This window comes from Podarcis cretensis (assembly GCF_951804945.1).
Source record: "Podarcis cretensis genome assembly, chromosome: 3".
Taxonomy (NCBI): Eukaryota; Metazoa; Chordata; class Lepidosauria; order Squamata; family Lacertidae; genus Podarcis; species Podarcis cretensis.
Genome location: NC_137172.1, coordinates 31,122,655 through 31,137,521, shown reverse-complemented (window position 1 = coordinate 31,137,521; position 14,867 = coordinate 31,122,655). Strand labels below are relative to the sequence as shown.

At 44.6% G+C, this 14,867-nt stretch overlaps 1 protein-coding gene across 3 annotated transcripts in view; it reads left to right on the top strand.

The window, feature by feature from the left end:
- Nucleotides 1–730: 730 nt before the first annotated feature.
- DUSP10 (dual specificity phosphatase 10) overlaps nucleotides 731–14,867 on the top strand; it is a 50,219-nt gene continuing 36,082 nt past the window's right edge. The window contains exons 1-2 of one of the 3 annotated variants that reach the window (XM_079969282.1): nucleotides 731–863; nucleotides 3,620–4,459. In XM_079969282.1, coding sequence (XP_079825408.1) covers nucleotides 3,661–4,459 — 799 coding nt within the window. In that variant the 5' untranslated portion in view covers nucleotides 731–863; nucleotides 3,620–3,660. Of the gene's footprint in view, nucleotides 864–895; nucleotides 1,033–3,619; nucleotides 4,460–14,867 lie in introns of those variants that run through there. The other 2 variants (XM_079969283.1, XM_079969284.1) reach the window with 2 other exon arrangements.

The window sequence follows — 14,867 nt, the reverse complement described above, 5'->3', positions numbered from 1 at the left end:
AGGCACGTAACTCCTATCGACTCCCCCCCCCCCATTTTCAGTTTCTGAGCGATAGCAGGTAAATAAGAAAATTGTATAAAACTGCATCGTTTTCGGAGAGTTGTTTTTGTTTTTTGCTGCGTGGTCCTCAGGTGGCCAACTCAGCAACTAATCACCATTCAAGCTTCTGGTGTGTCGCCTGCTGTGTAAGAAGAATTCAGCGGACGTGAGATTCATTCATTGATTCATTCATTCATTCATTGAAGCCGGGGTGGGGGGGAGCGGATCTTAAAGGGAGAGGAGGCGAGAAAGCGAAGCTGGGGAAATACCGGCAGAGCGAATAAATACATTTAAGCGAAGGTGCCGGGCGAGGAAAAAAAGACCATTTGGTGAAGGCAGTTAAAAGTAGGCTCCATTGACAACTGCGCGCAGGGAAGAGTTAACCGCACCCTCCTGGTTAAGTTTACATGTAAATAGAGAGCAGCTGCTCCGCTCCGGCTCCGGCTGGCCCACTCGTGCCTTTGATTGGCTGCCAATGACATCACTCCCTCCGCTGCTTCTGACACAGGACCCGAAGCAGCGGCGGGCGAGCCATCCCTTAAGAGTTGAGTGGCTCCGCCCCCTTGCCCACCCGCCGCCAATCCCGGGCATCCCCGCGAGGGGGGGCTCGAGCAGCTCCTCCCGGAGAGCCCCTATTGGGGGAGCGCGCTGTCTATCCCTCCCCCGACCACGCCCTTTTCGAACCTTACATTTACTGTGTAGCAAAAGAGAAAGTAAGTATGTTGCTGGTGGAGATCAATGAAGCCGAGTGAACGGGGGCTTAATGCGTAAATCAATAGCCACAGACGAGCGCCGGGTGCTGGAGGGAAATATTTCTTTATGAAGTAAGTGGGAGACTTGGGTTCCTTACGGAGAGGAGCGATTGTGGTGCGTAGGTCGACCGCGTAGCGTCTCCTAGAATAAATCTGCCCTATCTTGGGGAAGTGAGAGAGATGCCTGTTTGGAAACAAACTGGGAAATGCGAAAAAATGTTGGGGAGCAATGGGAAATAAGGTACTAGTACTGTTATCCGTCCCCGCGCCGGTCTGCGCTTGGAGCCCGCCGACTTGCGTGCGTTTCACCGGCTGGATTGTCAGAAACGGAGGCTTTTCTCGTCCGGGATTGCTGCAGTATCTAGGGGGGTAGGGGGGGGGATCGGAGTGCAGAAGAGGCTCTCCGGAGCAGCATCTCTTGTAGCGCTTCTCTTCCTCCCCCCTCCTTTTTACGCCTGTTCTGTAAAACGCCTCCCCCCTCCGTGAGGTCCTGAACCAGCTCCGGATCGGTGAGCGTGAAAAGGTGCCTCATTTTGGCTGGGCTCTTTTAACTCCCAAGTCTGACTTCATGGCTTGGCTGGAAATATATTACCTCTGCTGCAGGGATGCAGAGCTCCCCAAATATCTTTGCCATCCTAAGGCAAACAGGGTTCCCTTAGCCGGTTTCCAAATACTTTATTAGTTTTTTGGTTTTTTGTTTTTTTAAAAAAACCAAACTCAAACATAACGTTACTGGTCTCGCACGTGATTTGGTTACTAAACTAACCCCTTGTTTTCTCTTTTTGTAAAAAAGAAAAAGGGTACTATTTCCCTTCTCCCGATCTTTGCTTCTCTTATTTCTCAGGAATGCATGGTGTTGTGTTGTTTTTCTCCGTACATTTATTTGTTGCTCTTCACAAATAGAAGGTGGGGAAAGGAAACTTGTTTTCTGTATTTTACATTTCCTCTCCCTTTATTTAATTCATGTTTTCTGACTCCCCATAGTTGATAAATGGTATTTCCTCTGGTCACAATTTAAACCCATTCTGCAAATACTTCTCTCTCTCTCTCTCCATTCCTCCTCAGGAGGAGATAGATGGGTTTTTATGTTTTCTGGTTTCCTATCCTAGGATAGTGACCCATCCTAATGGAAAGTGTGTGTATTGGGGTTTTGAGGGGGTGGGACATAGATTAGAGACAGAAAGTAGAATGTAGGGAAGGGAATTCACGTTTTTAAAAAGTATTCTTGAATTGGATTAAATTGTGTAGGTTGTTCTTTGACTGGAGGCACCACACGTTTCCACATGACTGTCCTTAATTTTGTGTCATCCTGTACTTCTTCCAGTTTAAGCAAGCTTAGTAAAAAAAAAACCATCCATTTTTGATCCAAATGGGAGTTCTTGATAAGTATGCTTACGCTTTCAGCCTTAAAAGATACTGAGAGGGTGATGTAATAACTTTTTTTAAAAAAGTGATTGTCATTTGACTGACCTCAATTGGACTCTGCCAAATGTCAACGTAATTGGTCATTAAATGAATGCTATAAAACCAATATATATTATGAACTTGCTTGGGGGTGGGAGTTGCAGGGAACTCTGATTTTAGGACAGTGGATCATCTCAGTCTGTCCCTCTTTGTGTTATGGTAGTGATAACTAAGGTATAAGAGCAGGAAGGTTGGGACCTGAATTCTTTGATATCCCAGGCCTGTCATTTTATGAGGAGTGTGCTAGTATCTGAATAAATGGCAGTTCCAGAATAGCAGTTCTGCTCATAAGGGATGCATGGCAGCCTCTGTTTCTTATCTCTCATTTCTTTTCAGTATGTTTTCAGATTACTGCCTAACTTCTCTCCCCCCCCCCTTTTTGGTGGATTTTTACAGGAAGCCAAAAGTATTGAAAACTGTGTGCCAGGAGGGAGTTAGAACATCACCTCAGGCCAGATTTGGCTGCCCTGCATTATTAATAATTGTTAACATCACACTGGTCGCTTCTGTCTATTTTTAATTTGCAGAAGGGAGGATAAAGTAAGGGCAGGTCCTTTTCCACAACGAGCTTCCTTCCCTTGGAGCAAGAAAGCCTTGGGTACATGATGGTAGCTGCTCTGCAAATACCTTTTGGTGTTTGGCCTATGTAATGTGGACTATTTAGGTTAGTCTTCATCAGGCCTGAATATTCTCAAAATATAGATAAAACATCAACATTTTGCACCAAGTTAACCTAATTTCTGCAGTAGCAGAAGAAAATGATTCAATATGCATATCAATTAAAATTTGCATAAATTATGCCAATTAAGATTTGCACCATCTCCCATTTTTTCCATTATTTATTATATCATCTTTTACCACTTTTCCAAATCCTGCCCTCCCTACAGGGTGCAGAAGCCCTCTACTCTCTGGGAGGCTTATTTAGCAACATCTCTGCTTTTTTTAACTGACCACTTATAGCCCTTAATATATTTTTTTAGCAATCATAAGGACTGTAAAATAGCTTTTTAATGTAACTGCAGGCTGAGATGCTGAAGCTGAATTCTGTTAGTGACCAGCAAGCATTTATTGTGCACCCCCACAACTGCAGCAGACTCACAATCTTGGGTTGGAGGCAGCCAATGTGTGGCAGTTTCTGCCCTGGCATAAAGGTTGGGATGGATAATTTCCCAACTTCTTACTGTTTTATGATTCCCTGTTGGGTGGCTGTGTGCCTTTTAGAATGGCTCTCCCCTTGTTCTATGAAAAACAAAGCATTTGATCAACAATATTTAGAGCATTGCTATCTAGGAATAATGATGGAACTCTTGTGTGTTGCGAGATACTTTATTATTGTTATTTTATTTCCCTCCCCCTTTTAACAGAGAGCTTGAGTTCCTTTTGACTTGCCATTCTCAGCTTCCTCATGCCTCCATCTCCACTAGACGACAGGGTAGTAGTGGCACTCTCCAGGCCCGTCCGACCTCAGGATCTCAACCTTTGCTTAGATTCCAGCTATCTGGATTCTGCCTCTTCTGCCAGCGAGAGCCACGTGAGTCTCCTCAGCACAGCTGTTGTGTCCCTCAAGGCTGCGAATCTGACGTATATGCCCTCATCCAACGGCTCTGCTCGCTCCTTGAGTTGTGGATGCAGCAGTGCCAGTTGCTGCACTGTGGCAACGTACGACAAAGACAATCAGGCCCAGACTCAAGCCAGCACCAGCAGCACTTCTGCCAACGTAGGAACCTCGACCACGTGCCCTGCTAACCAAATGGTCAACAACAATGAGAACTCTGGCCCGTTGAGTCCCTCCAGCGGCGTGGGGAGCCCGGTCTCGGGCCCAACCAAGCAGTTGCCTAGTGTCAAAATCATCTATCCCAATGAACTGGCAAAGAAGATGACCAAATGCAGCAAGAGCCACCAAGGGCCGGTCATCATCGATTGCCGGCCCTTCATGGAATACAACAAGAGCCACATCCAAGGAGCTGTCCACATCAATTGCTCTGACAAGATCAGCCGGCGAAGGCTTCAGCAGGGCAAGATTACCGTCTTGGACTTGATCTCTTGCCGGGAAGGCAAGGACTCCTTCAAGAGGATCTTTTCCAAAGAAATAGTTGTTTATGATGAGAATACCAATGAGCCAAGCAGAGTCATACCTTCGCAGCCATTGCACATAGTGCTGGAGTCTCTCAAGCGAGAAGGCAAGGAGCCACTGGTTCTCAAAGGTATTTATGACCCATATTCTGCTGCCTTTTCTAGGGATGCAGCGATTTGCCGGGCCACTGGGAAGGCAAAGCTCTGCATGTTCTTGTGGAGATAGTTCATGATCTCTTGATGCAGGAGGACTTGAGAAAGGAAGGATGTGGTCTTGGTACCTTTTTCCATTTCTTAATATGTTTGTGAGGTTAAGGTAAATCCAAAGGCTAGTGGACAGAGTGCCTTTCCTTGGGATTAATGCTCACAATATGGTATGCAAACTTCTAGGTTTTGCGGGATTCATCCTGGGCTTGATATTTTTCTTAATAGAGATTGGAGAGGCATTTGGTTAAGCCTGTTGTATATTTCCTTTCAGTCTTAATGGTGGTAACTGTTAGAACCATGCCTTCTTCAAAAGCTGGTGGGTTATGTGGAGGCACATTAGCCTACAGAAACAAATGAGGACATCCTTTTTGGAAATGAGAAAAAACCTAAAGAATCAGCAACTGTCCTTGGCACTTAAACTCTCAGGTCCCTTGCAAAAATAAACCACGATAGGTTTCATGTTAGCAAAGCTGGAGATGAATGTTGGGAAATGTTCTAGGTCCAAAATAATTAGAAGGCAAATTAGGTAGCATCAGCGAATCTAGGGGCAGGACTAGAGCTTGACCTTGAGGAGAACTACACTGAAGACTGATGAGTCTCTTGTGAGCCACTTCACAGCATGAGCTCAAAGAGGAAGAAGAGCAAGTGACTGAAACTTCCTGCTTCCTTGTTTCCTTTTGAACATGGAAGTGGAAAGCTCTGAAAGCTATGGGGCCCAGGTAGCTTATGGAGATCATGGGTCTTGAAGCTAGTAAGATGAGTTCTGCTCACTGTGCTGTGGAGGTGGTGCAAGTCAACTACAGTTCTCTCTTTTGTTTGCCATTTTCTAGTAACACATGAAATAGTCAGAGTGACTTTGAAATGGAATGATGGAATAGAGTTCCTAAAAGGTAATATAGTTGAGATGGCCCTCTTATGGAAATGGTTATTGATCTTATTGGCCCAGCAACCTGAACACATTTACAGTACATGGCTATGAAGCTTCATTAATGCAATGGAATTGTGAGTGTGTGTTTAGGATTGCCTGTTTGTGGGCTTAGCTTTGTGTTGGACAACACTGGTAACTACTGCAGAAACTGTTACCAGTAATTAAAGTAATTGTGTGCCTTTTGTTGTTGTTCATGTATTAACTAGAACTAATTAGCACCCATGTTTACTTTAGTGAGCCATGAAGGTTAGCTATGACTTTGCGTGTGCATACAGCAACCGAGAACTGCATTAATCTATTGACAGAATATGGTTTTATACAAATGTCATGCAATAAAACAAGGTCATTGTGATTGAGAAACTTAACCACTAGAATGTCATTTGCAGGAATAGGTGATCATAGATCCAGTGGCTAGAGTTATGGTCACTAGTGTGGCACTTGTGGGAGCAACAGTGCCTTTGAGGACATCTCCTGTTGCCTCTGAAGCCTCTGAGCCCCTCCTCGCTGACCCCTTTGTAATGAGTTGGTGAGGGCAGGGTACCTTTTTCTTTCCTTTGAAAAGTGCATAGAACTGAAGGAGGAAGTTTAAAGAAGAAATGTTCTCTACTTCCTCTTTCACATCAATATGCTTCTCAAAACTCAGATTGTTACATGAGCAGCTGAAAAGAAAGTATAGTGAGTAAGGGGGTAGACAGGATAGCGGGAAGAAGAGGGTGCCACAAGATTTGGAAGACAGACTGGAGAGAGAAAGAAGGTTGTGGTGGGGCCCATACATACATACCACCACATGATCCTCATGAAATTGCATCATTTGTAAAGGGTTCCTCCCTGCATCAGATCATATCTGTCTTTTGACTGAAGTACTGCCATGTTTATTTTTATGTCTGTTTTAAATGATCTTATCTATTACACATTTTTTAATTATGTACACCATACAGACTTTGGTAATTAAGCAGTATATAAGTAGCCTAAATAAATGATGTGAAAACATGGGTTTGAGGCACAGATGGTATGATGCTCATAATTTTGCAAAGGTTCCCCTCAAAGCTAGAGCCAAATCATAGGTCACATCTGTGTCCACAGATGTGTTCTGTGATTTGGTGGTTTTGTTGTCATCCTGTGTACAAATCATGATCTGTGCCTTGTGTCAATGTATTTGTGGTGCTGGCAAGCACCTAAGCAAATTTTTGTACAGAGCAGTCTACCAGTGTAAGCTTTAATTTGGTGATGTTTAGGAGGACCTGCCATAAATTCATGCAAATTCTGTAAAATCCATTTTAATTCTACTGGATCCAGCCTTTACCCAGGCTCCATGGGAAAAGCAAATAATCTAGGTGTGTGTGTTGGCTTTCTCTCTTTTTGTCAGGGTAGTGGGTGTGATCCATGGAAAGGGGGGAGGGAGAATCAACCAGAGGGGGTAGTTTCCATATCACACCTCTCAAAATTCCAGAATATGTCCACAAACCCCGAAAAGGTTGGCAACTGCTGGACTAGATAACCAATAAACTAGAGGCTGAAAATCTGATTCGCCCGATGGTCTCAGCATTCTTTAGGGAGAAGCCAGAGTTTCTTAGCAGAGCACATGTTGGCACTAGGGAGGTCCCAGATCCAACCACTAGCATCTCTCTTTAAAGCAGGGTTAGGGAACATGTGGTTCTGCAGATGTTGTGGGCTACAACATGCACCAACCCTGACTGCTGCACATGCTGTCTGGGGCTGATGGGAGTTGGAGTTATAATCCTTTGAGAACCAATGAATTGTGAGCACAGTATTGGAATAGGAAGACTCTGGTTTAAATTCCCACTCAGAAATGATGCTTACAGGGTGACCTTGGGCCAGTCACTATCTTAGGATCTGACTCATCTCACTCAGAACCATCTATGGTGCATTGACTTCATAGCAGAAAAGTTGGGATTTGAGTATAATAATTTATTTTAATACATTAATGGGGAGAAAAAGTAATAGGTCCTTTAATGAAAATCACAATCTCCAGTATGAAGGCCCACCTGTAGAACTAGGCAATCACAAAGGTAGGGGGCGTGGCATCATTTCCCCTGTAATGTGAGCGCTGCATCACACACTGGGGAAGAACTTTACTTGGTGGTAAAGTGCATGATTTGCTTGCAAAAGGTCTGGCATCCAATCCCTGGCATTTCCAGGTAGGCCTTGGGAAGACCTTGGCCTGAGATCTTGGAGAGATGCAACCAGGCAGAGCAGACAATATTCAGCTAGATGGACCAGTTTTCAATTACTTGCCCTGCCCTGCCTTCTGGAGGAATATGCGTAGGCTCAGCATAAGCAGGCAGGGGTGCGGGGAAGAACTGGTGAGGTGGCTTTGTTACAGATGAAGCCTGACTGTTGCATTCACTGAAAAGAAGTGGGATGGCGTTCGGCACCACTTTAAGCGCTAATAAATGGGTGGTGATAAACAGGTGCTTAACAGACAGCTTAATCTCTTGGAGGACATGGTTGCACTTACTGTTAAGTTGTGGTTTGTGTTTGCACACAATATAGTCTAACAGCCAGCAGCAAACTTTGCAAGTAACAGCACTCTCCTTTTGTTCTGAAGACCTGCCAAATTAAGTCCACCACACAGATATTTAAAATAATATAATAATGATTTTTTTATTTATACCCAGCCCATCTGGCTGGGTTTCCCTAGCTACTCTGGGTGGCTTAAAGCACATAAAAAATGAAAAACGTTAGACATTTAAAACTTCACAATACCGTGTTGCCTACAGATGCCTTCTAAAAGTCAGATCATTGTTTATTTCCTTGACATCGGAAGGGAAGGCGTTCCACAGGGTAGGCACCACTGTGAGAAGGCCCTCTACCTGGTTTCCTGTAACCTCGCTTCTCGCAGTGAAGGAGCCACCAGAAGGCCCTCGGAGCTGGACCTCCATGTCTGGGCTGAACTATGTCCCCATCATTTCCACCTTGAGTTCCATGACAGAAGAAAGGTGGGGTATAAATGTACTAAACAGATAAACAACATGAAGAAGGTATATGTGGAATGTAAATTGTAGTGATAATTGCTGAAACTTATATTAACACCCCATTTGGGCCTCCTGCCCTCGTACAGACTCATGAAATCCTTTGTATCACCTAAGGAAATTCTACTCAAAGTGGTGACCTGTTTTTAGGCTATGCTTCTGTTATAATGATATATTGTTTGGTGTTTTAGACTCTATGCCACTTAGAGGTTTCTGAAGCATTAAGTGGTGCATGAATGTTTTTAAATGGTTACTGTATTTGTGTATAAAACCAACATGTGAAGAGGGGCACTGAGTAGCCGCACCCTCGAGTAGCTCCTCCTCCTCCTGGTGTCCATACATACAGTGTGACTGTCTTCAGTGACACGGCTTTGCATCCATATTCCATATGCACAAAGACTTCTATGCACTTCATCTGGAACATGGAGCCACCGGCAGGATGGGCTCCTTTGCACAGGTAGACATCTGGATTGAAGCTACTTGGGATGGTCCCGTTTAGATATGTTTTAGATGTGAATATCATCTGAGTAGCACAATAATAACAGTTTATTGTCCTATGTGCACCTTTAGAATCACTAAGACTATCTATTGAGAACAGAGATTATAGAGAAATAATCCATCTCAAATTACCGTCTCTGCTAGCAATCTTGAGACTATAGGAATTGTGAAAGGACACACACAGAGACACAAATTCAAAAATCCATGACTTAGTGCACTGCTGGAATTCTGCTTTAACTATTAGAAAATTGGGATCCAATAGAACAGTGAATATGTGTGGCTGAAATATGATAGGTAGTCCTTAGGAATGAAGTCCCCATAGTTTCAAAGGCTTAAGTTGCCTCTTAGTCCTGGATTGCATCATTTGGGAGGGAAAAGAATCCTCACAATGTCACCCAGCAAACGCTGTTCTGGCCCTGCTCTGAAGCTGGGAGTTTTAAAATTAGCCAAAAGCACTTAGCTGCTTGATCTAAAGAAGCTTTAGAAGAAAAGATTAATTTTTTCCTCCCCTTCTGCCAGCTAGGAAAAATTGTGGGTAGAGATCAAGGGATTAATGCTGCAGGTTTTTTTTTTTTTTTACTTAACAGTGGCCAGAAAAAAGAGTGAGCAGGAAAGGGAGCGATGGCCACATCTCCATATGTTCTTTTTACAGCAGCAGTGCTTAAAGGCGAGGACAACAAACGAAAAGCCCCTTTCTCATCCCTGCCTTGTTTGGAAGTGTGATCTGGACCGAGGAGACATAATAAGGCTCTGCTTCAGCATCTGTGCTTGCAGTGTGGCCAGAGAGGTGTTTGTTATTCAATTTCACTTGTCAGATGGAATTTTTTCCATCATGCTTCAGTAGCTCTTAATGTCCTGCATGTGATGCAATTTTTGTTTTTAGAGTTTGAACTAAAACTGAAGCTGGGCTCTAAAGCCCCTCTTGCTTTTAATGTTGAGTGAGGCTCTTGCCTTGACTGCGATCCAGTCATAATTTATGGCTGGCCCATCTGATCTTCCCAGTTTATGTTTGTAAACATTGGTTGCTAACTGCCCCATCCAAGTTTGTCCCGCCCCCCCCCCCATCCACTGATCCAGTGCCATGTTCTCCATGTTTGGTGCTGCCTGTCAAGCAGGCAGCTCTCTGTTGCCATTTCAGTGGTACAGTGTCACACAGAGGAGAAACTGATCAGAGGGCCCTGGCCCCTAGGGATTAAATTACAGGCTTCATTTACAGCTCTGGCTGGTGACCTCGATCAAATATATATTCCTGTTCTAGACGTCTAGTGCCTTTTTTTTGCTGGTGCTCCGTGATGTGCAGAGATGTGACAATTCCAATAGAAGGCCAGGCTGCCCTTTTGTTAAAATACAGTTGAAATGTGTCCACTGGAATATAGATTTGAAAACACCGGTTCGGTTTCATTACATTTCTAGCTTGTTCTCTCTGTGTCTCTCTGTATGGCGTGTGCTGGCTGATGGGAATTGTATTCCTAGCAATATGCATAGGGCCACTAGATTAGCTACTCTTTCTCTAAGGATCGCAGGTTAGCCAATTCTCTCCCGTGATATGATGATCTAGGTTAGTCTTTGAGGTAGTGGTTGCCTCCTAGAGAGTCCATAACTGAGCAGGGGTTTGAACCCGGAGCTCCTCATTTTAAATATGAACTGGAGCCTTGGTCCCATGCTTTATACAGAGAGACTTTCTAACAGGGTTTTGAAGGAGAAAAAATACATTAAAGCACTCTGCAAAATTAACAGCTTGTGCATGCGTTATAATGAGTAGATATGAAGTGGCCCTGATTCAAGGGAGTTGTGCTTATGCAAGGGACTTCTGCCTGCAGAGGAGATGATTTTGTTGCTAAAGCTGAGAACCACTGTTTACCCATCACTTCTGCTGGGTGAAATGCAGCACTGAAAAGGGCTAATAGACATCTGTTTTGTTGTTGTATTTATTGTTGTATTTATTTATTACCTTCATGATCGTATGGTGGGTTACAATAATTTAAAATTCAGAATTTAAAAAACAGTTAAAACAATGAACAGCGTGGGTCTTCCTGAAACGCATATCTCACACGTGTCAAAGGCCCAGAATACAGGGCCATATCTTCATCATCATTCACTGAAAGCCACATACAGTAATGAGGAAGCCAGGCTCAACTCTATGGGGAGGGAATTCCACAACTCAGGGACTGCCATAGAGAATGCCACCTCCCACCCCAAACTTCGGAGGGAGAAAGAACTACCAAGAGGACCCCCTCTGCTGATCTTAATGCCAGAGGGACTGTAGGGGAAGAAGGGATATTTCAGATATTTGGGACCGAAGTCATTTAGGGCTTTGAAAACCTACACAAGCACTTTGAATTGGGCCTAGAAATGAACCAGCAGCCAATGCAGTTACTTTAGAACAGGGATTATGAGAGTTCTAAAGGCAACTCCAGCCAGTAGTCTGACCACTGCATTTTGGACCAGGTGATGTTTCTGAGTTGTCTTCAAGGGCAGCCCTACACTGCAATAATCCAATCTGGAAGTTAGCAGAGCATGGAGCATCATGGCCATGTGTTCCTTGCAGCTGGGCTGCAGTACTTAAGAGTTAAGTGACGTGTTGACCAGTAGGCCACTGCAAGTACCATGAATGGCTCACAGCTGCTTCTTAAAACAGAAATAACATACTTGTCTTGAGGCTGAACTTTTCTCAACATAGTGCCTTCCAGTTGCTGTTGGTCTCCAACTTCATCAGCCCCGGCCAACATGGTCTGTGGTCAAGGATGATGGAAGTTGTAGTCCAAAATATCTGTAGGGCACCTGGTGGGCAAAGCTGCTATACTACAATACAATGGCAGTGACCTTGGGACAGATATTATATATGGGCATACTCTTTCCTATCAAATGGATAATTTATGCTGATATTTTCAGGTGAGCCCTCTCTCCCTCCTCCAGTGCACCTTGTTCTGAAATTCTTCATTGTCACGCCTGACACTTATCCTTTCTCTCTTGCTCCAAAGGCGTTTGGAACGTTCCTGAGACTTTCGCTATGGAATGTTTTGTTTGAATCTATGGTTAGTTTTTGTTTCTGACTTGTAAATCACAAGCTTTGATAGAAAGTGACCCCTTCATAACAGAAGAGTGAATGGTGGTTGAGAATCCCAAGCTAGCCTGCTGCAATTTTGTTTCAGCTGTGTTTCAGCGGTCTCAGCTGTGCTCCATGCCGTTCCTCCTGCATTTGGCTTCTAAGTTTGATGTGTGCAGTCTTCCTTCTCGGTCCCTTTAAGAAGATACCTATCATGTGACTCTTCTAACCAAAAAGCCGTTTCTCGAGCGGATTCCTTTCTTTGAACATCATGTTTTTCTTCCTGCAGCTCCTGATACAGAACTGAGAACAGCCTATGGTGCGATATTTGCAAAATGACAACTCTTTGAGCAAAGCTTTGCTTTCTTAGCAATTTTTGGAAGGGTTGTCATCCCCAAAGACGAGTAGATGACTCACACTTGGTGTTACTGGGGTGGCTTAGTGAGATTGTGCTACAGAGATCATGTTCTACAAACTTTCAGAGCTGTATTGGCCTAAAAGCAGTTGCTCCTTTAGTCCAATGCAGATGTAATATTTGCTAATCTCTTACCACGGTTAAGGGACTGGTGCACTCCTCTCTCGGATGACAAAACTTGCCGCTCTTCATTTGTCAGCCTTAACTGTGGTTAGTGTTTAACATTTGCATGAGTGCTAATCTGTGGCCAATACGACTTGGAGCTGGCCTTTAATTAGGTTGGGGTAGGGCTCTCAGTGGTAGGGCAGCTGTTTTACATGCAGAAGATCCCAAGTTCATTCCCTGGCAGCTCCAGGTAGGGCTTAGAATATCTACTGTCTGAGAACCTGGAGAAGCGCTGCTAGTCAGTGTTGGCAGTACTGAGGTCTGCCAATCTAACTTGTACAGTGGTACCTCAGGTTAAGTACTTAATTCGTTCTGGAGGTCCGTTCTGCGCCGCCGGAGCACAATTTCTGTTCTTATCCTGAAGCAAAGTTCTTAACCTGAAGCACTATTTCTGGGTTAGCGGAGTCTGTAACCTGAAGCGTATGTAACCTGAAGAGTATGTAACCCGAGGTACCACTGTATAAAGTAGCTTCCTGGGTTTTGTAAACCCTGATTAAGAGGCATCCCAGTACAGTGGTACCTCGGGTTACATACGCTTCAGGTTACATACGCTTCAGGTTACATACTCCGTTAACCTAACCCAGAAATATTACCTCGTGTTAAGAACTTTGCTTCATGATGAGAACAGAAATCATGTTCCGGTGGCGTGGCGGCAGCAAGAGGCCCCATTAGCTAAAGTGGTGCTTCAGGTTAAGAACAGTTTCAGGTTAAGAACAGTTTCAGGTTAAGAACGGACCTTTGGAACGAATTAAGTCCTTAACCCAAGGTACCACTGTATGCCTTTACATACAGTGGGTGTTAAATTGGGTTACGGTGGGTGTTAAATTGGGTTAAAATGAGCAATGAAGGAAATGAGGCATTTGTGCTGGAAAGTGGAAGGGGCAATGTTGGAGGGGTGTTGCAGGATCAGAGCAATGAGAGGCAAATAATTCTGGCTACGGGGTTCTGGAGAATGTTTGCTTATGCAGTCTTATGCTCATTTAGAGAAAGAATGGAATTATAGTATTATAGTATTAATGGATTGGGAGGGGGCTGTTTTTATACATGCAGGGACCCTGTGCAAGGCTAGCTTCTTAATCTAAGGGTCCAGAATTTCCATAAGGGAAGCTTGCGAATTACTAGACACGACACAGTCTTTTTGTGAGAGAATGGAAAGCATAATGGATGAAAAAGTCCTGGAAAGCTCATAAATAATCTATGTTATGCTCTTTCCTAGAAGCTGGCAGGTACAGGTGTTGGCAGACCTTGCTGTGTAACACATAGCTACTATTTCAGGGGCCCCTGAATGGATAATATATTAAGTGTTCTCTGCACTGTCCCTTTAAATCCAGCCCAGGCGGTGTCCTCCCATTTTTCTAGGAGGCCTGTCTGTAGAACCCTGCCAAGGAGCTATCACTCAGCCTGATAGGCTACTGTTGAACCTTGACTATTAGAGTCTGAATCCAGCAGGCAAGGCTCGGCAGTCAGCATGACATGTCAATGGATGTGGAGGAGAATCGAAGGTGACCATAGGCTCCCCCCCCCCCTTGTCATATTCTGAGCAGGGCTGTGGTAGAGCTCATGCTATGCATGCAGAAGGTCCCTAGTTCGATTCCAGGCACCTGGGAAGACATTGTTTAAAACCCTGGAGAGCTGCCGTCAGTCAGTGGGGACAACACAGGGATTGATGACCTGAGATACGGATGGCGCTGTGGTCTAAAGCACTGAGCCTCTTGGGCTCGCCGATCAGAAGGTTGGCGGTTTGAATCCCCGCGACGGAGTGAGCTCCCATTGCTCTGTCCCACCTCCTGCCAACCTAGCAGTTTGAAAGCACGCCAGTGCAAGTAGATAAATAGGTACTGCTGTGGTGGAAAGGTAAATGGTGTTTCCGTGTCTGGTTTCCACCACAGTGTCCCGTTGTCCCAGAAGCTGTTAAGTCATGCTGGCCACATGACCCGGAAAGCTGTCTGTGGACAAACGCCGGCTTCCTCAGCCTGAAAGCACAATGAGCCGCAACCCCATAGTCACCTTTGACTGGACTTAACTGTCCAGGGGTCCATTACCTTTACCTTTTTACCTATAAGGCAACTTTTGAAGTTCCATAGTCCCATGGTCCCTGCTTATAGGAGCCACATGGCATGAATGCAGCACCTAGTTAAACCATGGAACTTGTCCCACAGGCAACCAACACATTTCCTGCTTGCAGGCTTCCCATAGACATCTTGGTTGGCCACTGTAAGGGCAGGATGCTGGACTACATGGGACACTGACCTGACCCAGCAGGCTCCTGTTATGTTCTTAATTAGCA